Source organism: Delphinapterus leucas, chromosome 16, assembly GCF_059928025.1.
Source record: "Delphinapterus leucas isolate spDelLeu-1000000601 "Yukka" chromosome 16, BTC_Dleu_Yukka2, whole genome shotgun sequence".
In the NCBI taxonomy this organism is placed as follows: Eukaryota; Metazoa; Chordata; class Mammalia; order Artiodactyla; family Monodontidae; genus Delphinapterus; species Delphinapterus leucas.
The window spans coordinates 77,862,305-77,881,329 of NC_143144.1; the positions used below are offsets into that span (position 1 = coordinate 77,862,305).

The 19,025-nt window shown below is 48.8% G+C and overlaps 1 protein-coding gene across 1 annotated transcript in view; it reads left to right on the plus strand.

Annotated features, from left to right (window-relative positions):
- The window catches only part of BTBD16 (BTB domain containing 16), a 52,978-nt gene extending 35,087 nt beyond the window's left edge, over nucleotides 1–17,891 (plus strand). The window contains exons 10-15 of the mRNA XM_089898271.1: nucleotides 1,711–1,802; nucleotides 2,672–2,754; nucleotides 4,401–4,478; nucleotides 5,599–5,697; nucleotides 7,279–7,467; nucleotides 8,563–17,891. Coding sequence (XP_089754397.1) covers nucleotides 1,711–1,802; nucleotides 2,672–2,754; nucleotides 4,401–4,478; nucleotides 5,599–5,697; nucleotides 7,279–7,467; nucleotides 8,563–8,631 — 610 coding nt within the window. The 3' untranslated portion in view covers nucleotides 8,632–17,891. The remainder of the gene's footprint in view (nucleotides 1–1,710; nucleotides 1,803–2,671; nucleotides 2,755–4,400; nucleotides 4,479–5,598; nucleotides 5,698–7,278; nucleotides 7,468–8,562) is intronic.
- Nucleotides 17,892–19,025: the final 1,134 nt, after the last annotated feature.

Consider the following 19,025-nt stretch of genomic DNA (forward strand, 5'->3'; position numbering starts at 1 on the left):
CTCGGGGACAATGTCTGTCTGGAGAGGTCCTGGCTGACGGTCATCTGGCTGAGTGCCTCTCATAGGGAGACTCGGGGGCCTTGGGTCCCTCCTACTCTCCCAGCATCCTTCCCACAAAGCTGTGGAGTTGGCGCCTGGGGGCTTCTGAGCTGGAGGGGAAATCTGTCCTCTAGATGGTCCTTTCCCTCCTGGGCTGAAATTGTATTAACCTGCAGCTCCAGCAAGTTCTCTCTCCGCAGGGGCCACTCCGGGCTGTGGGAGCCCTTGCCGAGGGTCCGGGCTCGTTCCCCAGAGCACGCAGCTGGGGGTTCTGCGTCAGCTCAGCCCCTTCTTTCTTCCTTGACGCCTGCGCCCGCCGTGATGCCACCTAGCCGATCCTTCCATTAAATGGTGAGAGAGAGGCAGGGAAGGAGGAGGCATTCACGACTGGGAAAGGAGTCAAGCGAGCGTTATTTGTCCAGCTAAGAGATCCGTGTTTCTCAGGGCACTGGCACGGCCCACACTAGCCCAGCTCCACCTGCCCTGGGTAATGGAGGGCTGGATCCAGGATCAATAGCCCTGCACTCCTGGAAGTACCAGCCCTCCTTTATTTACGCCTGGTCCGTCCACCCCCAGAGACAGCTCCCCAGTGGATTCTAATAAATAATCATTGAATTTGAATTCGCTCATTTGTCTTCGCGCCCCTCTCCCCTCTCACAACACCTCAGAATCCTTAAACTTCTCTCCTGGGACCACTGCCACAAGGAAGAGTTGGAGAGTCTCAGGAATTCCCAGATCTTGTGAAAACAAATGGCCCCCAGGCAGGTTGGTGGGCACCCCCAGCAGAGGCGGGACACGGGGCCAATGGAGTGTTCAGTCTGGCTGGGACAGGGTGTGATTTGGACATCACTCTTGATTCATGGAAAAATATTCTAAAAGTGCCTTTGGCCGGTCTCATACAGGATCTGACTTGAGGGAATGACTTTGTGTTTCCAAAGTCACTGGAAAAATTATCCCCTGTCGTCCCCATTTGTCAAAAGTGACCATTTTATGCAGCAAGTTGTTTCAAAACAAGACTGGATGTGTGCCTGTGTGTACATGTCCTCTCAAGGGGAGTGTGATTTCAACCCAGCCCTGACCTCAGCCACATGTGGAAATTAACCAGAGTTTAGTATTAACACTGTCCAGAACTGATCCTGGAACCAGCTGCTAAAACGAGTTACCCACTCATCCGACCTTTCTTTCTTCTTGATTCTACCAGAAAGTGCTTTGGAAGTGCCTAAACTGGCCACTTACTCAAAGGGCAGCATGTGTAGAGGGGGAATCAGAAACCCTGGGTTCAAGTCCTGGCTGAGCCGTTGTTTTTTCATCTGTAAAATGGAGCTGATGATACTTGTCCTGTCTCCCCCTTGAGAAGTTTGTGAGACTCAAGTGAGAAAACGTATCCTGAAATCCTCTGTACAGTTATGCGTTCCCGTCATCATTTAATGAGTATTTGTCGGGCACCTACTATGCGGTAGATGCAAGGGGAATATAACCCTTTGTCTCATTACAATCTCGGGGGGCAGCCCCCCTCTGCTTCCACACTCCCCACCCATCCAGAGAGAACCAGGCTCCATCTACCCCTGGCTGGTGAAACTGCTAGTCTCTGACATGACTTTCACGAGCCCCAGCCAATTCCAGAAAGGAGTGTTCTGAAGGCCTTTTATTCCTCTTTGCACCTCTGCTAAGCTTCCCCAAGAAGTGTTGCTTTCTGGACCGGGATGTGGGACAGAACTGGATGCCGCTCTTCCTTTGCCTGCGTCTGCACGGCATCACCAAAGGTAAGCCCCAGCCCGTGGGAGCGCATCCAGGGGAGGCTGTTGGGGACCTGCCACACCCCTCAGCCACTCCTGAGGAAGCCCCACCAGACGTTTCCAAAGGAATCAGCTGAGATCTGGCTTTGTCATTTCCAAGGTGTGTGACTTTAGGAAAGTCAGTTGGCCGCCCGGTCTCAGTTTCCTTGTCTGTAAAATGGGGATAATCAGAGCTCCTGTAAAACATGATGATGAATGGAAGGGGCCTACCGATTATGAAAGTGTACCCAGCGCCCAGGGCTGCGTGTCGCCATCTAACCACATGCCCTGCCTCTTAGAGTGGTGTCCCCTCTGGGTCGCTCGCTTACTCGGCAGTTTGGGAGAAAACTGTGGGTCTGTGCTCCAGGCTTGAGTTTCCTCATGCTCTGGGCCCAGAACAAGGCAGCTGTGACTTGGAAAGAGAGGGAACTCTTGCGGAGTGTGTTTGGGGCAGCCCAGGTGGCCACCAGTGAGAGCTTTGCATCTGAAAGGATATTTGAGAACTTTTTCAAAGCCATTTCCAGTTATCCAGATAGAATGAGTAGCTCCAAAACCCACAAATGGTTGATGGAGCCCAGAGAGTTTGTCCACATTGCTTCTAGACACTCCAAAGACACTGTTTATCAGATCTCAACCCTCCCTCCTTGGGCAGGATTGTGGCCGGGGGCTGTGGACCCTTTGGGGGAAAGGGCCATGGGACGTCTCACTTGGGTTCCACACATCTAACGATTCCTGGGGCCCGGGAATGCCCGCCAGTCCTCAGCTCCCAACTTCCTCCTTTGTCCCTCCGTAAATGAGGTTTTTGCAGTTCTCTTATGAATAAATCCGTAAGAAAGTCCCCTTTGTGCTTCTTCCAGGCAAGGGTCTGGAGGAGCTAAGGCACATTAACTTCTTCCCTGAATCCTGGCTCGTCCGGGTTATAGCCAACCATTACCTTGCGGTGAGTCGCCAGCTCAGTGCGGAAACAGTTATCGAAATTTATTGCCTTTGCTTTTTCTGGAGATGTGTTTTGCATTTGAAACCTCTGGGCCTCTGAGGTGGGGAAGTATCTGGATCCTTCCCCAGGGGAAGTGGGAAGAGCCAAGCCTGGAGGGGAGGAGAGAGGAGGCCCCGCCTTGGAGCCCAGGTGTTTAGAACATCTGTCCTGTTGACCCGGAGAGTCGGGGACAATTGGCCACACGGCCCTGCAAACAGAGTCCCCTCACAGATACAAATGTCATGTGCTTATTATTGAAATTTTTCAAAATTCAGAGAAACTGAAAGAAAGAAGACACATACTCTCAGACCCATCACTCCCAAAACAACCATCGCAAACATCTTATTGCATTTTATTGCCTTCTTTTTTAAAAAAATACACTCAATGAAATGTGTTTCTTATCACCATTTTTACTGGCTGCAAACTCTTCCACCAAGAGGATATGCTACAAACAGTGCTACTTGGCCTTTCCTTTATTGTAGAAAAGTCGTGGTGTTTCTAACTGCTATCTATTATAAGTAGGCTGCATGGTGAATGCATTTGCACGTAATGGTTTATTTTACTATACTTAGAATTATTTTCTCATAGGAGAATCTGAAGAGTAGAAAATACTGGCCCCAAAAGGAATGTGCACTTTTGTTCTTGATACATATTAGCAAAATTTGGACCAAATTACTCCTTCCCCAGCGATAAATGAGGTGCCTTTCTTTGAACAAGCTCAGCAACATAGAGCATTTTCCTTTCAGATCACTTGTGTCAATTGTGAAGTAAACAATGGCATCTCATTTTTGAACATGCATTCCCTTTATTACTAGTAAATATGAATATTTTTCCACGTGGCATTTCCCCCTTTGTGAATTGTCTGTGCAAACGGTTGTGCTTCTTATGTGTTTCCAATCATGCATTTTCAGAGATGAAGTGGGGCAGTGTTTGAGTTCTGAAGATTTATGAGTCACTGGTTGAAATTAAATTCAGCTCAACAAATACCTATTGTAATGTGCAAACCACAGGGCTCAGTGCCCCGTACGCAGTAGATAACCGCTCCGTGGAACCGTGCTTCTCTGGGACATAACTCAAAATTGTGTTCTAACAGAGCAGAGGGTGGAAGGGGCAACAGAGAGAGAGGGGACAGTCTCGGGGCGGGGGCTGGACACCTCAGGAAGTCCCCCACCTCCCTTTTCATGTCCTTCTGGCCCTGCCCACCTCCTTCCTTTTGCCCCCCGCCACCAATGTCATCCTCCTGAAATTTGCTCCCTCCCGGCCCCTGCCCTCACGTGGAGCCTGCCCTGTGGGGCCGTACTTGCTCTTGACTTTACAGCCATGAATATTCTCTGCCTTGTAATCGGGATCCTGATGTACACATTTTATTTCTCAAGTAAGAAAAAAATGCTGGGACATTTTTCTTGTTTTCATCTTTGCATCTCCTGAGAGCATTGAGCATGGTACCTGGCTAGTAGGTTTTCAGTAAATACTGTGGACTGGATTCATGGGTGAACGTAGGCTCCAGAGACAGAACTCTTTCGAGCACGATGGGGGTTGTAGGGATCAATGTAGTGAAGATGATGTTGGGGGATCGGGCTGCTGGTAAGTGGTGTGTGTTTTCCTTTCAGCTGGAGAATGGGGGTGACATGGCCCACGTGAAAGATCTTACCACCCAGGGGGTGAGATTCGGGCTGCTCTTTAACCAGGTACTGACTGCTGGGCCCGAGCCAGGGGAAGAAACATCCCTTCCCGTGCTTGGTTAGAGACCTTTGTACAATGGCCATGCTCACTTCCGCCCTCTGGTAGGAAGGCCGGGGCAGAAGAGGGAATCATAGGGGTCTCTCCTGCACACTTGCCACCCTCTTAGAAGGAAAATGCACAAGACAGGGCCCTGGGACAGGCCATTCAGTCACTTGATGGGCACATCTACGATTCCCATGAGGGTGACCAACTGTCCCAGCTTTCCAGGGTTGGAGGTGTTTCCTGGGGATGCAGTACCTTTCTGTTCTAAAACCAGGAAAGGCCTGGGCAAACTGGGATGAGTTGGTCATCCTCTTCCCCACAAACATGGTGAGCTGCCAACTGCCCAAGAAGAGATTCCACTCTGAGCCCGTGGTTAAGGTTGCAAGGGCGACAGTTCTGAGCAACTCTTTAGATGGAGCCCAGAATCAAAGGGACAATGAGTTAGGGAGCTCGGCTGCAAAGCCTCTGGGCGCTCAGTCACCAGGGGAGCCTGAGTGGCTGGTGGCTGCCCTTTGTCTTGGGCTCCCTCGATAGGTACAATTCTCCAAGCAATGGCTGCGATCCTCCAACGTCACTAAAGCCGCCCCAGTAGTGATCTCAAAAGAATTCGTGTTTTACAGGTTTGGGGCCCTGAGTCTATCATCAGAGACTCCCCTCTGGATCAGGCCTGGATGGGCTGTGCTTGCAGGGACCTGCCCAAGTGGACAGATTGCAGACCACAGTGGCCACGATACCGTGGGCATGGAGGGTCTCTTAGGCCCATCAGATTGGAGCAAAATGCTTTGTTTCAAAGGTCTGCAGACCACGGGTCATCTAAGAATATGCCTAACGCATTCTTCTCCCCACTAAGGGGGGCATGCAGAGCAAATAGTATTGCCACTGAGTGCCAACCTGTAAGGATTTGTAAAGTCGCTACAGTTTGTCTCTTCTTTTGTTTCCCAGGCTAACATTGCTGTTGTGTTTTAAATCATAAATTAGTCACTTTAGTAGTTGTAGCTAGAATTGATCTTGCTATGTTTTCTTGCCTTTGAATACTGAAGGTTTTTACCCCTGTCACTTTGTTGCATATCTTCCCCCGTTTAGGAATATACTACACATTCAAAAGTGATTGCCATATATGGATTCTTCTTTGAGATAAAGGGAATCAAACATGATACTACTTCATATAGTTTTCATATGCAGGTAAGAAGGACAGAGAGCACAGGAGAGCTATGTCTCTGAAACAGCCTTTGAGATTCAGAATCAATTCATATGGAATTAATAATAATTGATTAAACATTAATTACGAATTCATTTGTAAAATGTGTTGTAAGCCTGGTGCTGATCGTTCTCATGGTCGTGATGTCATTTGATTTTTGCACCAACATTGTGAGGTTGCTGCTGACCCATTCAATAGATGAGGATCTCAAAATGGAGTGTCTTCATGTTTGTATGGCCTCTGCTGGTAAGGCCAAGGTTAAATGATAGTCCTCTGGAACCACGTGTGGGGCTCAATTCATTTTCAGTTTGTACGTGCTGGGGGATGCTTTACAGGTGGCCATTCTTCTGTGGAGGTAACGCATATGCCCATAATGGGCATGGTGTTCTCTAGGGGGCAAAGGGTTCTCTAGGGGGCAAAGGGTTCTCTAGGGGGCAAAGGGTTCTCTAGGGGGCAAAGGGTTCTCTAGGGGGCAAAGGGTTCTCTAGGGGGCAAAGGGTTCTCTAGGGGCAAAGGGTTCTCTAGGGGCAAAGGGTTCTCTAGGGGGCAAAGGGTTCTCTAGGGGGCAAAGGGTTCTCTAGGGGGCAAAGGGTTCTCTAGGGGGCAAAGCAGAGGCTGTGAACAGGACGCTGGAAGAGTCAGGAGGGTGGATGCCTTCACCTCCATGCTCCTGCTGGACTTTCAGGAGAGGCAGGAGAGCTGGGTTTCAGAGTAGAGTCTGAATTCAAACCATCTGGTGAGCCGTTTGATCTTGGTGAGCCCAGGAACCTCCCTGTGTCCACTTTCTGACCTTTAAGTTGGACAAGGTAATACGACCTACCTTCCTAGGTTGCTGTGAGTATTAAATGTGTTAAATTGTGCAAAGGGCTTGGAACGGGGCCCTGATGGTGATGGTGACAGCTATGATGGTGGACCCCTACCATCCACTTCGGGTTTCATTATAAGTCTCCAAAACTTTAAGCTCCTTGAGAAACCATATCTTTAATATCACCATATCTTTTTATTACCACTGCCAATCACAGAACAGGAACGTAGGGGTGGTATGTTTGTATTATGAGTGGATAAATGAATGAATGCATGAATGAGAAACCTGGGGTTTCGTCCAGCTTGGCCACTACCTCTTTATGTGTCCTTGAGCGAGTCACATCTCTTCTTTGGGCCAGTCCTCGGTCTTCAGTGACTCACGCATTTCCCTACATAATGGATTTTACTGGATGGAAGAGATGAATTATGTAACAACAGGAGTCGAAGTGCTCATATGAATACTATGTTGGTTTTTTAAACTCTGGCAAAGCGATGTGAAGGCCTTCCCGTTCAATATAGATTGACTTCGTGGTGCTTTCCTGCGTTGGCCAGACCCCAGTCCGTTGGCCAGTGGTTTGCTCATGGTGAGGGTTCAAATGCCAGCCGACTCAGCAACAGGTGCATGTAGGAAATGGGGCCATGGGGGACGCTCCCGCCCGGCACGCATCAGACAGGAGGGCCGGCGCGGCAGGGACCGCGTTTCGCTAACTCCGGGTCACCCTGGTTTCAGTTCCACCTAAGGTGGGTCACCCTCCTTGCAGAGAATAAGGCACACCGACTTGGAATTTGCCTCCTCCGTCTATGAGCACAGCCCCATCAGCCTGAGAGCAGAGCGCTTGGTGACGTACGAGATCAGAGCCCAGACCCTGGTGGACGGCAAGTGGCAAGAGTTCACGACGAACCAGATCAAGCAAAAGTTTGGGTTGGTCAAGTCGTCCTGCAAAAGCCACGTGAGTGCTTATCTTTTCTTTTCTCTTTGATTGCTCTTTTGCTCGTTCTCTGCTCCACACATTTTTGGGGATCACTGGCTTTATAGCTCCACCGATCTACGGGGGAAGTTTGCTCAGTTTCTTAAGGATTTTCACAGCCCCAAATAATGCTAAAGAAAAACCTTGTAGGATGAAATCTGGGCATACTGAAAACGATAAGCCCAACCAGACTGCCTGATTTGGGCCACACCCGAATCGTTTTATAAATGTCGAAGGGGACTTTTAGGGAGAGGTGGAGTGTCTGGTGGAGCGTATTTGCTGCCAACACCACCTTTCTTGCCGGGACATCACCTTCCACCAAAACCCATGGCCCAGCCCACCCGCCCCTGGCTCGTCCAAGGAGAACTGAGGTCATCTGCCTCAGTGGGCCACCGCAGCATCCCGGTGGATTCAGTACCTGGCTTGGCTCCTGACGGCTGCAATCCAGAAATTGCTAGAGAGCCTGTCTGCAGTGCTGGGAGGAGCTCTTTGGTCTGTGAATTTAAGCCCTCGCTGCCCTGCAGGAAATGGGACTTGACCTTAAACCAGTGAGTAATTCTCAGTCCTGTCTGCACATCAGAATCACCTGGCCCTTTGCAAACTCCCCAGGCCTGAGAGCCACCCAGATAAGACCAGATATTCCATGGTGGGACCCAGGCATCAGTATTTTTAAAAGCTCCTCTAGTTATTCTCTATGGTGTTAGAAATCAGAATAGCAATTTCCTTGTGGACGTGGGAGTGCGGGAGGCTGGGATATTGACCAGGAGGGGATGGGAAGGAGATTTCAGAGGTACCTGAAATGTTCCTTATCGTGATCAGGGTGGTGGTCACACAGGAGTGCTTACTTGTGAAAATCCATCAAGCTGTATCCTTAGGATTGGGGCACTTTATTGTATTTAAGTTATACTTAATTTTTTTAAGGTTTATTTTAAAAACCTTCCCTACATGATTCTTAATGTACATCCAGAGTTGAGAACCAGCATCTTATACAATTGCTAGGCCTTCCCTTTCCCCTTCTAGAGGATGATTGCGTTTATCCTGAAAGTCCCGTTTGCTTTGTTTTGTTTCGTCTTTTAGGCCTTGAAAATCCAAACTGTGGGCATCCCAATCTATGCAAGTTTTTCATTCGTCTTCTCATTATCTTAACAGTTTTCAGAAGAATCTATGGGATTTTTTTTCTTCCACTGGTCCATGTAAAAGGAAATAAAACGACATGAAAGGGACTGCTCAAGTATTCAGCTGACTCTCCGAGTTAGTAATGGTCTCAGAACTTTGGCCCACTGTCTTGGTCTGTTGGGCTGCTATAACAAAACACCACAGACTGGGGGCTTATAAACAACAGAAATTTGTTACTCACAGTTCTGGAGGCTGGAAGTCCAAGATCAAGATGCCAGCAGATTCCACGTGGTGTCTGATGAGAACCTGCTTTCTAGTTCATAGACGGCTTCTTCTCGCTGTGTCCTCACATGGTGGAGGGGGCAGGGAGCTCTCTGGGGCCTCTTTTAATAAGGGCACTAATCCATTTTACGAAGGCCCTGCCTTTCCCTCATGACCTAATCACCTCCCAAAGGCCCCACCTCCTAATGACATTACCTTTGGGGGTTAGAATTCAACATATGAAGTCTGGGGAGACACATTCAGACCATAGCACTCCCATTTGTATCGTTGGAGGATGGAAAGTATCAGAGCCATGAGTCCATTGCCATCATTGACCCCAAAGCTCCCTGAGTCCAGCCCTAACTTGATGCACTCTCGGAAGCACTCCTATGGGGGCATCAACAGTAACAACATACTCCAACTGGAAGCGCCAAGGCTCCCCTTCTTGTGATACATCTCTGCTTGCCACACAGAACAACACACCTTGCCATTGTCCCTGGCAGGTTTGGCTCAGCCAGAACAAGAGGTAGGACGGGAAGTAAACAGTTATGAGGTATGGCATGACTTATTTACTGTCCCACCTTTTTAAATGGAACTTTAGGTTTTGGAAAAAGCAAGGCAAGAGAGTCTTTTTTGCCACCGTGTGGATTAGTTTTCTGTTGCAGTGTAGCAGAATACCAAAGGTTTAGTGGCTTAAACAACACATACTTATTATTTCACAGTTGTTGTGGGTCAGGAGTCCAAGCAGCCTTGCTGGGTCCCCTGCCCAGGGTCAAGTCTACAGCCCAGTGGCAGCTGGCTGTGTTCTTACCTGAAGACACAAGTGGGGAGAACCCACGTCCAAGCTCATGAGGTTGCTGGCAGATTCATTTCCTTGCAGCTGTATGACTGAGGGCCTGACTGCTTACTGGATGTTGAGAGAAGACCACCCAGGTTCTACAGGCCCCTGTAGTTCCCTGCCACATGGTGCTCTCTACAGACATTTCAGAGCATGGCTGTTTGTCCTTCAAGGCCAGCAGGAGAGTCTCTCTCACTGTCGTCTGCTAAGACAGAGCCGTGCATACCGCAAGGTAATCTTGGGAGTGACATATCATCACCTTGGCCATGTTCTCGGGGCTGGAAGTAAGTCATATGTTCTACCCACACTCAAGGGGAGAGGATTATACAAGGTGTGTGATTATGTAGCGTGTGTCCACCACAGCCTGTTAACCGGTGTCTTTGGGGAAGTGGTGGAGCATCAGCTGATGCCGTATAGACAACAAGTGGGTAAATTTAGCCTGATGATCACCTTAGAATCAGACCTGCGCTAAGGGAGCCGCCTTCCCAGCAGAGGACTGATGCCCTGGGCAGAGTGAGCTGGCAGAGAGGAAGGCTGGTGGGAAGGTGAGAAGGGGAACCAGTGGAAGAATTGGACAAACGAACTGGGAGTTGGGTCTGTCCTAGCCCCCATCCTGCAAGTTCTGTTCCCTAGCTTGCATCTGGCCAGGCCCAGCCAACAGGAAATGGTGATGGGAGCTTGGAGAATAAGAGACTGAGGGAAGCCAGGGGACTTCTCACTCTCTCGGCTGTAGAGGGCATTTTCCAGCAGTGGCTGTGTCTCCCCTATGGCTCCAGCTCTGCTCTGCTGTCCCAGCTCCTACCGGCAGCCTCCTGTCGTGGTTCCAGATCCATCAGATGGCCCTGCTTCTGCTTCTGTTCTGGTGACACCTCCTCATCTGTGTACCCCTGCAGCTCCAGGCCGGTGAAGACTTCCTGCCGGTCTCTGGGTGCCTCATTCTCCTGTTCGCCTTCTCAGGTCTTCCTTCATCTGTGTGATCTGTTCTCTGTATTATATTTATTCTGTGTGAAATCCCTGGAGTATTTTAGGCTTTCCAGACAAGTCCCTGGTATAAAGGGTTCTGAGGGGTTGGCAGGTGTGACCCACAGCCTCGATTATTCCTGCCACCACTGCAGGGCCGGGACAGGGCAAGGCAAGTGAGACACTCTCCTTGTGTCAAAATACACCGTCATTCAGATTAATAGTATTTTAGTGGACTATCTTAAAAAAATCAAAATCAGTGCCAAAAATCTGTGACATAAGTTGATGAATTACCACAGATGAACACCCCCATATTCCAGCACCCAGATCAAAACCAGAAAGTGCATGATCACCACCCCAGATGCCCCCCTCCCTCCTTGTACTTCCTCCAGTCACTGTTCCTCGAAGGTAAACGCTATCTGACTATCACGTTCGTTACAATGGCCAGTTAGTTTGAATATTGAATGAAGAGAGTCCTGCAGCCTGCTCTCTTCCATGCCTGCATCCTTTGGTTCAACATCACGTTTAAGAGATTCATCCACGTCTTCATAGGGAGCAGTAGTTTGTTTTCAAATAAGCAGGATCGTTTCCCCTTTTATAACATGAAATGTTACTTCTATATAATAACAAGCTTGTTGAAGAAAAATGAGAAAATTCAAAGAAGACAATAAAATCCAGTGGGACTCCCATCATTCAGAAGTTTGGCAGGTGACCTTCCCAAATTACCTTTAGATGCGCTTGGAGTTTTCTTCCCATTCAAAATGGGATTATGCAATGTGTTTTTCCTCAGAAGCTGATTTTTTTTCTCTCTCCAGATAGATGATTTCTTTAACCGAGAAACACAGCCTTGGGGGAAGAAGGCGATGATGAATTTGCCTTGCCTCCAAACTAATGGTGCTAAGTTGGAAAAGTCACTTGTCATTTCCCCTCTGTGAACTGTGCTTCCTTGTCTATAAAAAGGGGATAAGGCAGCCCCTCAGCCTCCCTCGGGGCTATGATCCCTGCGGCCACGACTCGTGTAACAGCCCCTCGGTAAGCAGCCCCTGGGCAGATGTCGGGGTGCGTCTCGACTCACTGGCTCTGGAGAAAGAGCAGCCTCGTGACATTTCACCAGGGTCCTTGGGGATAATGGGGAGGATAAGAATGGAAAACTTCTGGAAAGCAAGTCCGTAGATGTCCAAGAGAGAAGAGGCTGTTTGGAAGCGCTGCTGAAACATGAATGACTGTCCACTTTCTATGGGAAACCACTGTCCTGGCTCAGCTATTTGGAATATGCAATGTCAATCTCCCGGAGTCTGCAGGATTGGGAAAACCTCGCGGAACAGCAATTCCAAAAAGGCCTCCCTAAGGTGACCAGTCACACTGTGAGGGTCCAAAATGCAGGGATGTAGGAGAAAGGCAACCCCAGAAAGGATTGGGTAAGGGCCTGACGGGCCGGGCTGCGTCCCCTGCCTCAAGGGCCAGAGAATGGAGGCACCCGAGGCAGAAGGACTCGGGGCGTCAGGGACAGGAGATGATGTCATTTCTACCTCCTCACTGTAAGAGCAGGGAATCAGGCCCAGGGAGCTGGAGTGACAGTTCTGGTTTGAAGATGTTACACTTGACGCCCACCATCTCACTGAATCCTCCCAACTGCCCCCCCTCCCCATGATGTAGGTGTATTTTTCATGTCAGTAAGAGTGGCAGCTGAGGGCTTCCCTGGTGGTGCAGTGGTTGAGAATCCACCGACCAATGCAGAGGACATTGGGTTCGAGCCCTGGTCCAGGAAGATCCCACATGCCATAGAGCAACTAAGCCCGTGAGCCACCACTACTGAACCTGCACTCTACAGCCCGTGAGCCACAACTACTGAGCCCATGTGCCACAACGAATGAAGCCCACGCGCCTAGAGCCCGTGCTCCACAACAAGAGAAGCCACCGCAATGAGAAGCCCGCGCACTGCAACGAAGAGTAGCCCCCTCTTGCCGCAAGTAGAGAAAGCCCGCACGCAGCAACGGAGACCCAACATGGCCAAAAATAATTAATTAATTAAATTTTTAAAAAGAGTGGCAGCTGAGCTTCAGAGAGTAGGCAGTTGTACATCCAGATTCCTCAGAGTGGCAGAGCCGGGGCCACCACGGACCTGGCCACAGGGCTCACCTGTTTCCATTTCCCTCCACAGGCCACTGAGAAGAGGGGAAAAGTTTATTTATTTATTTGGCTCCTAGGAGACACCCAGGAAACTTCACTTTAACTCCCAGGCTTTGAGGAAGTCCTGATGCGGGAGGTCTGGGATCACTCCCAGAAACAACTCAGATGGATTTGAAAATGTTGATTCCATAGCAGGGTTCCCCACCGTACCCCCACATACCCGGCTGTCTTTCTTCTCCAGTGGAAAAAAAAAATCCAATAACAACAACAAAGCTGTGAATCTATTTCACCACACTGGCTGATTTTATTTTTAAAACCAAATTTCCTGTATTATGAAATATAGAACTTTAAGGAGGCACCCTCCTGTGGGTGGACCATTTACTATAATGCAGTGTCCACCCCTTTCCACTAGGGGGCGAGGTCTGCCTCAAAAGTGGGAACCAGAATTTCAGTGGCAGAAATTTGCAACTCAAAAGCTCACCTTGCAGGGTCTTCCTTGCTTAGTGGTTCAAAGTGGACTTTTTTTACATCCCAGATGAGACTGTGGTCATTCAAACATCTACAGTGTCCACATCACAAAATCTCTGAACCTGGGAAGTAGAAGTCTTGAGACAAAAATTCTTAAGATGATCTTACAAGCCCTCCTTACAAGTGAGAACTTCTTAGACTAGAATTTAAAAAGTCCACAGTCACCAGGCCAAAAGCAGTGACCATGAGTGTTGGTCAGCCTAACATATTATGTGCCATGTCCATGACCTTCTCTGTGTTTGCTTCTCCTATCACCCACCATCTGGCTCACCTCCCCAGACCCTCCCCTCCAACAAAGATGGCCCGGCAACTCTTTTAGGTCATGAAGTAGCAAGACAAGGGTTTGAGTCCTAGCTCTGTCCCTTACTAGCTGTCCCTTAAAGCATTAGGCAAGTCACCTAACCTCTCTGAACCTCAGAGTCTAATCTGAAGTGGGCCATAAGACCTGTGGTGTTAAATAAGTCGATGTGTGATTGGTAAAGCACCCAACACATAGTAGGAGGTTGATACAATTTATCTCTGTTCCTCCTCATTATTTGGAGACATTCAGTATTTATTAGGTCAAGATGGATGCTCTGTGATCTTGGGCAAGTCCTTTTTCTCTTCTGGGCCTTCTTCCCCTTATGCAAAATGAAAGGTCGAGCTAGGCACTCTTGGTAGACTTTCCCAGCTGCAATCATTCATTGAGTCCTCTGATTCCAGGAGAGCAGAAGAACAGAAGTGAATGGCTGTGCCTACGACCAGGAAAAGTAGGACCGGGGGAAGAAATGAACTGTCTTATTTTCCTATGAGCTCATCGGGAAGAGCAAGAAGGGCTTTTATCCTCACTCTTCTTTAGAGGGTTTGGTATCCTGGAGGCTAGAGTACCAGATGAGAGAGGACATTTTTGCTCTTGTAAGCCTAAGATGAGAAGGGGATGTGCTGGGGCCTGCCAAGCTGCTGGGGAGAAGGACGGGCTCCCCAGGAACTGGGTGGGGGAAGTCCCAGCCCCATGTGCACACAGGAGGATGGCATAGGATGTGTTGGAGGCTGGCCCACAGGATCTGAGGCCTTGAGAGCTGAGAAGCAGTGAGGACAGAGTATCCTGTGGGAGACAGAGAGGAGAGAACCCTCTGTAGGGAAACCTCTAGGGCAGTGCTATCCAGTAGAACTTTCGGCAGTGATGGAAATGTCCTATATCCACCCTGGCCAATATGGTGGCCACTAGCCCCATGTAACCACAGAGCACTGAACTGTGGCTAGTGTGACTAGGAAATTGAGATTTTAAGTTTATTTCATCTTAATGTATTTACATTTAAATCACCATAAATGCAAGTAGAAGGAACAGGGTAGCAAAGGTACCAACCACGGAACAGGACTGGGACCGTCCAATTTCTAGAGACCCTCCAGAGTACTGAGTCTTTTAGTCTCTCCCCAAGGCCCGGAGAAGGAAGCATCAGTGGCCATGCCTGAGGCTCAGGCTGCAGTCACCACAAATATTTGCCTGGACTGCTGGGCGAAGGCTACCTCCTCAGGGGCAGGGAGAAGCATGTTGGGGGAAGGGAAGGTTCTAATGCCAGGGAAACAGAACTCAGCTCTGTATCAGGAGTCCCAGTGTTACCCCACTCCTACCTGCACTGACAGTTATTTAAATTTCAATTTATTAAAGTGAAATAAAATCAACAACTTAATTTCTCAGTGGCATTGGCCACATTTCAAGTGTTCGGTGGCCACATTTGGCTGGTAGCTACCGTATTGGACAGGGTGGAATAGGACGCAAGGCTCCCATGGCTCCACTTGGTGACTCTGAATGAGTTATGTGCCCTTTGCACTTTCAGCCCCTGACATTCATTCTACAGATTTCTCATGGGCGGCTGGCTGCTGTGGGCCAGGCGTGGGTTAGGGCTTCAAAGGTGAACAACACAGACAGCCTCTGCCCTCATGGTGCCCACAGTGTGGGGAGAGACAGGTGTTGATGGAATCATTGCACTAAGCAATGCTTCAGCGCCCCGAAGCGAGGAAGCCCAGTTCTTTGAAAGCTTAAAGCAAAGAAGCTGACCTAGACCCCAGGAGGGCATGCGAGGCCCAGGGAGTGGTCTCTGCACGGAAGTAGCCCTTAAGCTGAGACCTGAAGTATGAGTGAGATTTTTTTTTTTTTCCCGCTGTGCCACGTGGCTTGTGGAATCTTAGTTCCTCAACCAGGGATTGTACCTGTGCCCCCTGCAATGGAAGTGCAGAGTCCTAACCACTGGACCACCAGGGAATTCTCATGAGTGGAATTAAAATGGGTTTGGATGGAGAAATCAGAACCCTCATATGCTGTGAAATGGTACAGCCACTTTGGAAAACAGTCTGGCAGTTCCTCAAATGATTAAACATAGAGTTGCCATATGATCCAGCAATTCCACCAAGTGTATACCCAAGACGCATGAAGACATATGTCTATACAGAAACTTGGGCACAAATGTTCACTATTCATAGTAGCCAAAAGGTGAAAAGAACCCAAATGTCTATCAGCTGACAAATGGTTTAAAAAAATGTGGTAGATCCATACGATGGAATATTATTCAGCTGTAAAAGGGAATGAAGTACAATACATGCCATAAGGTGGATGAACCTTGAAAACATGATGTTAAGTGAAAGAAACCAGTCACAAAAAAGCCACATATTATATGATCCCTTTCATGCGAAATGTCCAGGACAGGAAAATATGCAGAGACAGAAAGTAGATTAGTGGTTGCTTAGGGCTGGAGGGAGGAAGAGGCTGGGGAGAGAGGGAGGGTGACAGCTAAAGGGTACAGGGTTTCTGTCTGAGATGATGAAAATGTTCCAAATTGACTGATGGTGATGGTTGCAAAACTGTAAATATACTAAAAAACTATTGAACTGGACATTTAAATGGGTGAATTGTATGATACATGAATTATATCTCAGCAAAGCTGTTTTTTCTTTTTTTTTCATTTATTTACTTTATTTATTTATTTTTGCCTGTGTTGGGCCTTCGTTGCTGCACATGGCCTTTCTCTAGTTGCGGCGGGGGCTTCTCATTGCAGTGGCTTCTCTTGTTGCGGAGCATGGGCTCCAGGCACGTGGGCTTCAGTAGTTGCAGCACTCGGGCTCAGTAGTTGTGGATCACGGGCTCTAGAGCGCAGTCTCAGTAGTTGTGGCGCACGGGCTTAGTTGCTCCGTGGCATGTGGATCTTCCTGGACCAGGGCTCGAACCCGTGTCCTCTGCATTGGCAGGCGGATTCTTAACCACTGTACCACCAGGGAAGTCCCAAAGCTGTTTTTTAAAAAAGGAAAAGTTGGGGGTCAGGAGAAGATTCGGTCCAGACTAGAACATGAGCTGGGGAGCCGACTCCTTTAGAAGATGAGGAAGAAGGCCAAGTGGCCAGAGGCAGGGGAGCAGGCAGAAACAGCTGGAGTCGTGGTGGATTGGACATTGGGGGGACTTGCGAACCAAATCTGTGTTTTGAAAAAGTCATTCTGAACGATGCATGGCAAAGGAGTGGGGGGCTGGCAGAGTGGGAATGAGGCTTAACGTTTAAGAGGCTTTTGTGGTGATCTGGGAGAGGTGAGGGGGCTTGGGCAGGAGTGACAGCCGTGGAGATGGTGGCCAAACAGACAGACGGGGAGAGACGGAGCTCAGCTCCTGCTCTGCCCAAAGGGAATGACCATCCCTCAACTGCCCTGCGTGAATGTTGGCTGTGCGGCCAGGTCCCCAGGTGACCACCCAGGGGTATGACTGTGGCCACTCAGGAGACAGAAACCTCCCCTTCTATCACAGATTGTGTGCATTCTTCCAGAAGTGGTTGCCCCAGTTTTTTAAAAAATAAATATTCCCAAAGGACGCTGGCTGGTGGCAGTATAAATTGGTACTGTCTTTCTGAGGACAATTTGGAACACTTTAGAAAAGGGCTTAGGATGTAAGCGACTGTGGTATATCATTATAATAGCGGCCCCAGTGAATCCCACCTCCCTGTGTCTGTGCCCCTTGGCCTCGCTGCTGCACTCATCAAGAGATGGAGACCATTTCTCCACCCTCTTGAGTCTGGGCTGGCCCTGGGCCTTGCTTTGGCCAATAGAATGTGGCAGAAGTAACATCATGAACCCCTTATGGTTCAGGAGTCTGGACCATAAGGGGCTTGCACCACCACCCTTGTCCTCTGGGAGCCCCGGGACCACACCATGTTGCAGCCCGGGCTAGCCTGCTGGAGACTGAGAGGCCACGTGGAGAACTGAGGTTTCGGCCAACTACCAGCACCAACAGCCAGACCTGTGACTGAGGCCACCTGAAACCTTCCAGCCTAGTGGCCCCTCCAGAGGAGCACAGCCACGTGAGTGACCCCAGAAGGAGCCTAGTGCCCCCTCCAGAGGAGCACAGCCACGTGAGTGACCCCAGAAGGAGCCTAGTGCCCCCTCCAGGGGAATACAGCCACGTGAGTGACCCCAGAAGGAACCTAGTGCCCCCTCCAGAGGAGCACAGCCACGTGAGTGACCCCAGAAGGAAATTCCACCGAAAAGGACTTCTCCAGCCAACCCTCAGAATCATGAGAAATAATTAATTTTTTAATCAATTTTTAAAAATTGAAGTATAGTTGATTTACAATGTTGTGTTAATTTCTGCTATACAGCAAAGTGATTCAGATATGTATATATATATATATATATATATATATATATATATATATATATATATACATTCTTTTTCTTAACTATTCTTTTCCATTACGGTTTATCATAGGATATTGAATATAGTTCTCTATGCTATACAGTAGGACCTTGTTGTTTATCCATTCCATATATAATAGCTTACATCTGCTCACCCCAACCTCCCGCTCTATCCCTTGAGAAATAATTGTTTTGTTTTGTTTTGTTTTTTGTGGTACGCGGGCCTCTCACAGTTGTGGCCTCTCCCGTGGCGGAGCACAGGCTCCGGACCCGCAGGCTCAGCGGCCATGGCTCACGGGCCCAGCCGCTCCGCGGCATGTGGGATCCTCCCAGACCGGGGCACGAACCCGTGTCCCCTGCATCGGCAGGCGGACTCTCAGCCACTGTGCCACCAGGGAAGCCCAATAATTGTTTTTTTAAGCCACTAAGTTTGGGGGCAGCTTATTACCCAGCAATAATACTGAAAAACATGCTCTTTTGATTGAACAAATACACTTCAGGCATTTATACTGGTGAAAGCAAAATCCAGAAAAGAGCCAATGATTTAGTTACGAAGGTGTTCCTTGCAGCATTGTTTATAGTGCAGAACGTCAGCATGATCTTAGCTGTCCAACAGTAGGAATTAGAATACTGTACACTATGCAATCATTGAGAAGCTATTGTTGAAGCATTCTAGCGGCAGGATTTCCAGAATATACCAATAACTGGAAAAACAAAAAATCTAAAAGCATGTGTGATCCCCTTAAAATATGCATATTTTAAATATATTTTAATATGAAATCGGTGGGTCCAAGCACATGTGCAACTTCAGTTCGATCGCATAAAATCGCTCTCTACAGTGGACGCCACAGGGTTTCTTCCTGCCGGCAGCGATGAGCTTTCCTGCTTCTCTGTGTCCCAGTCCCTTCCTGCCAGCCACGTTTGAGAGGCAGGCCAGTCCGTTCTCGGAGCTGATGTGACATAAAGCAAAGATAGCTTCAACATGTATTTCACTGAACAAGATTTCCTGGTTTCTTGGCCACTCAGAGACATCTTCCCCGGACCCATTTCTCACCCG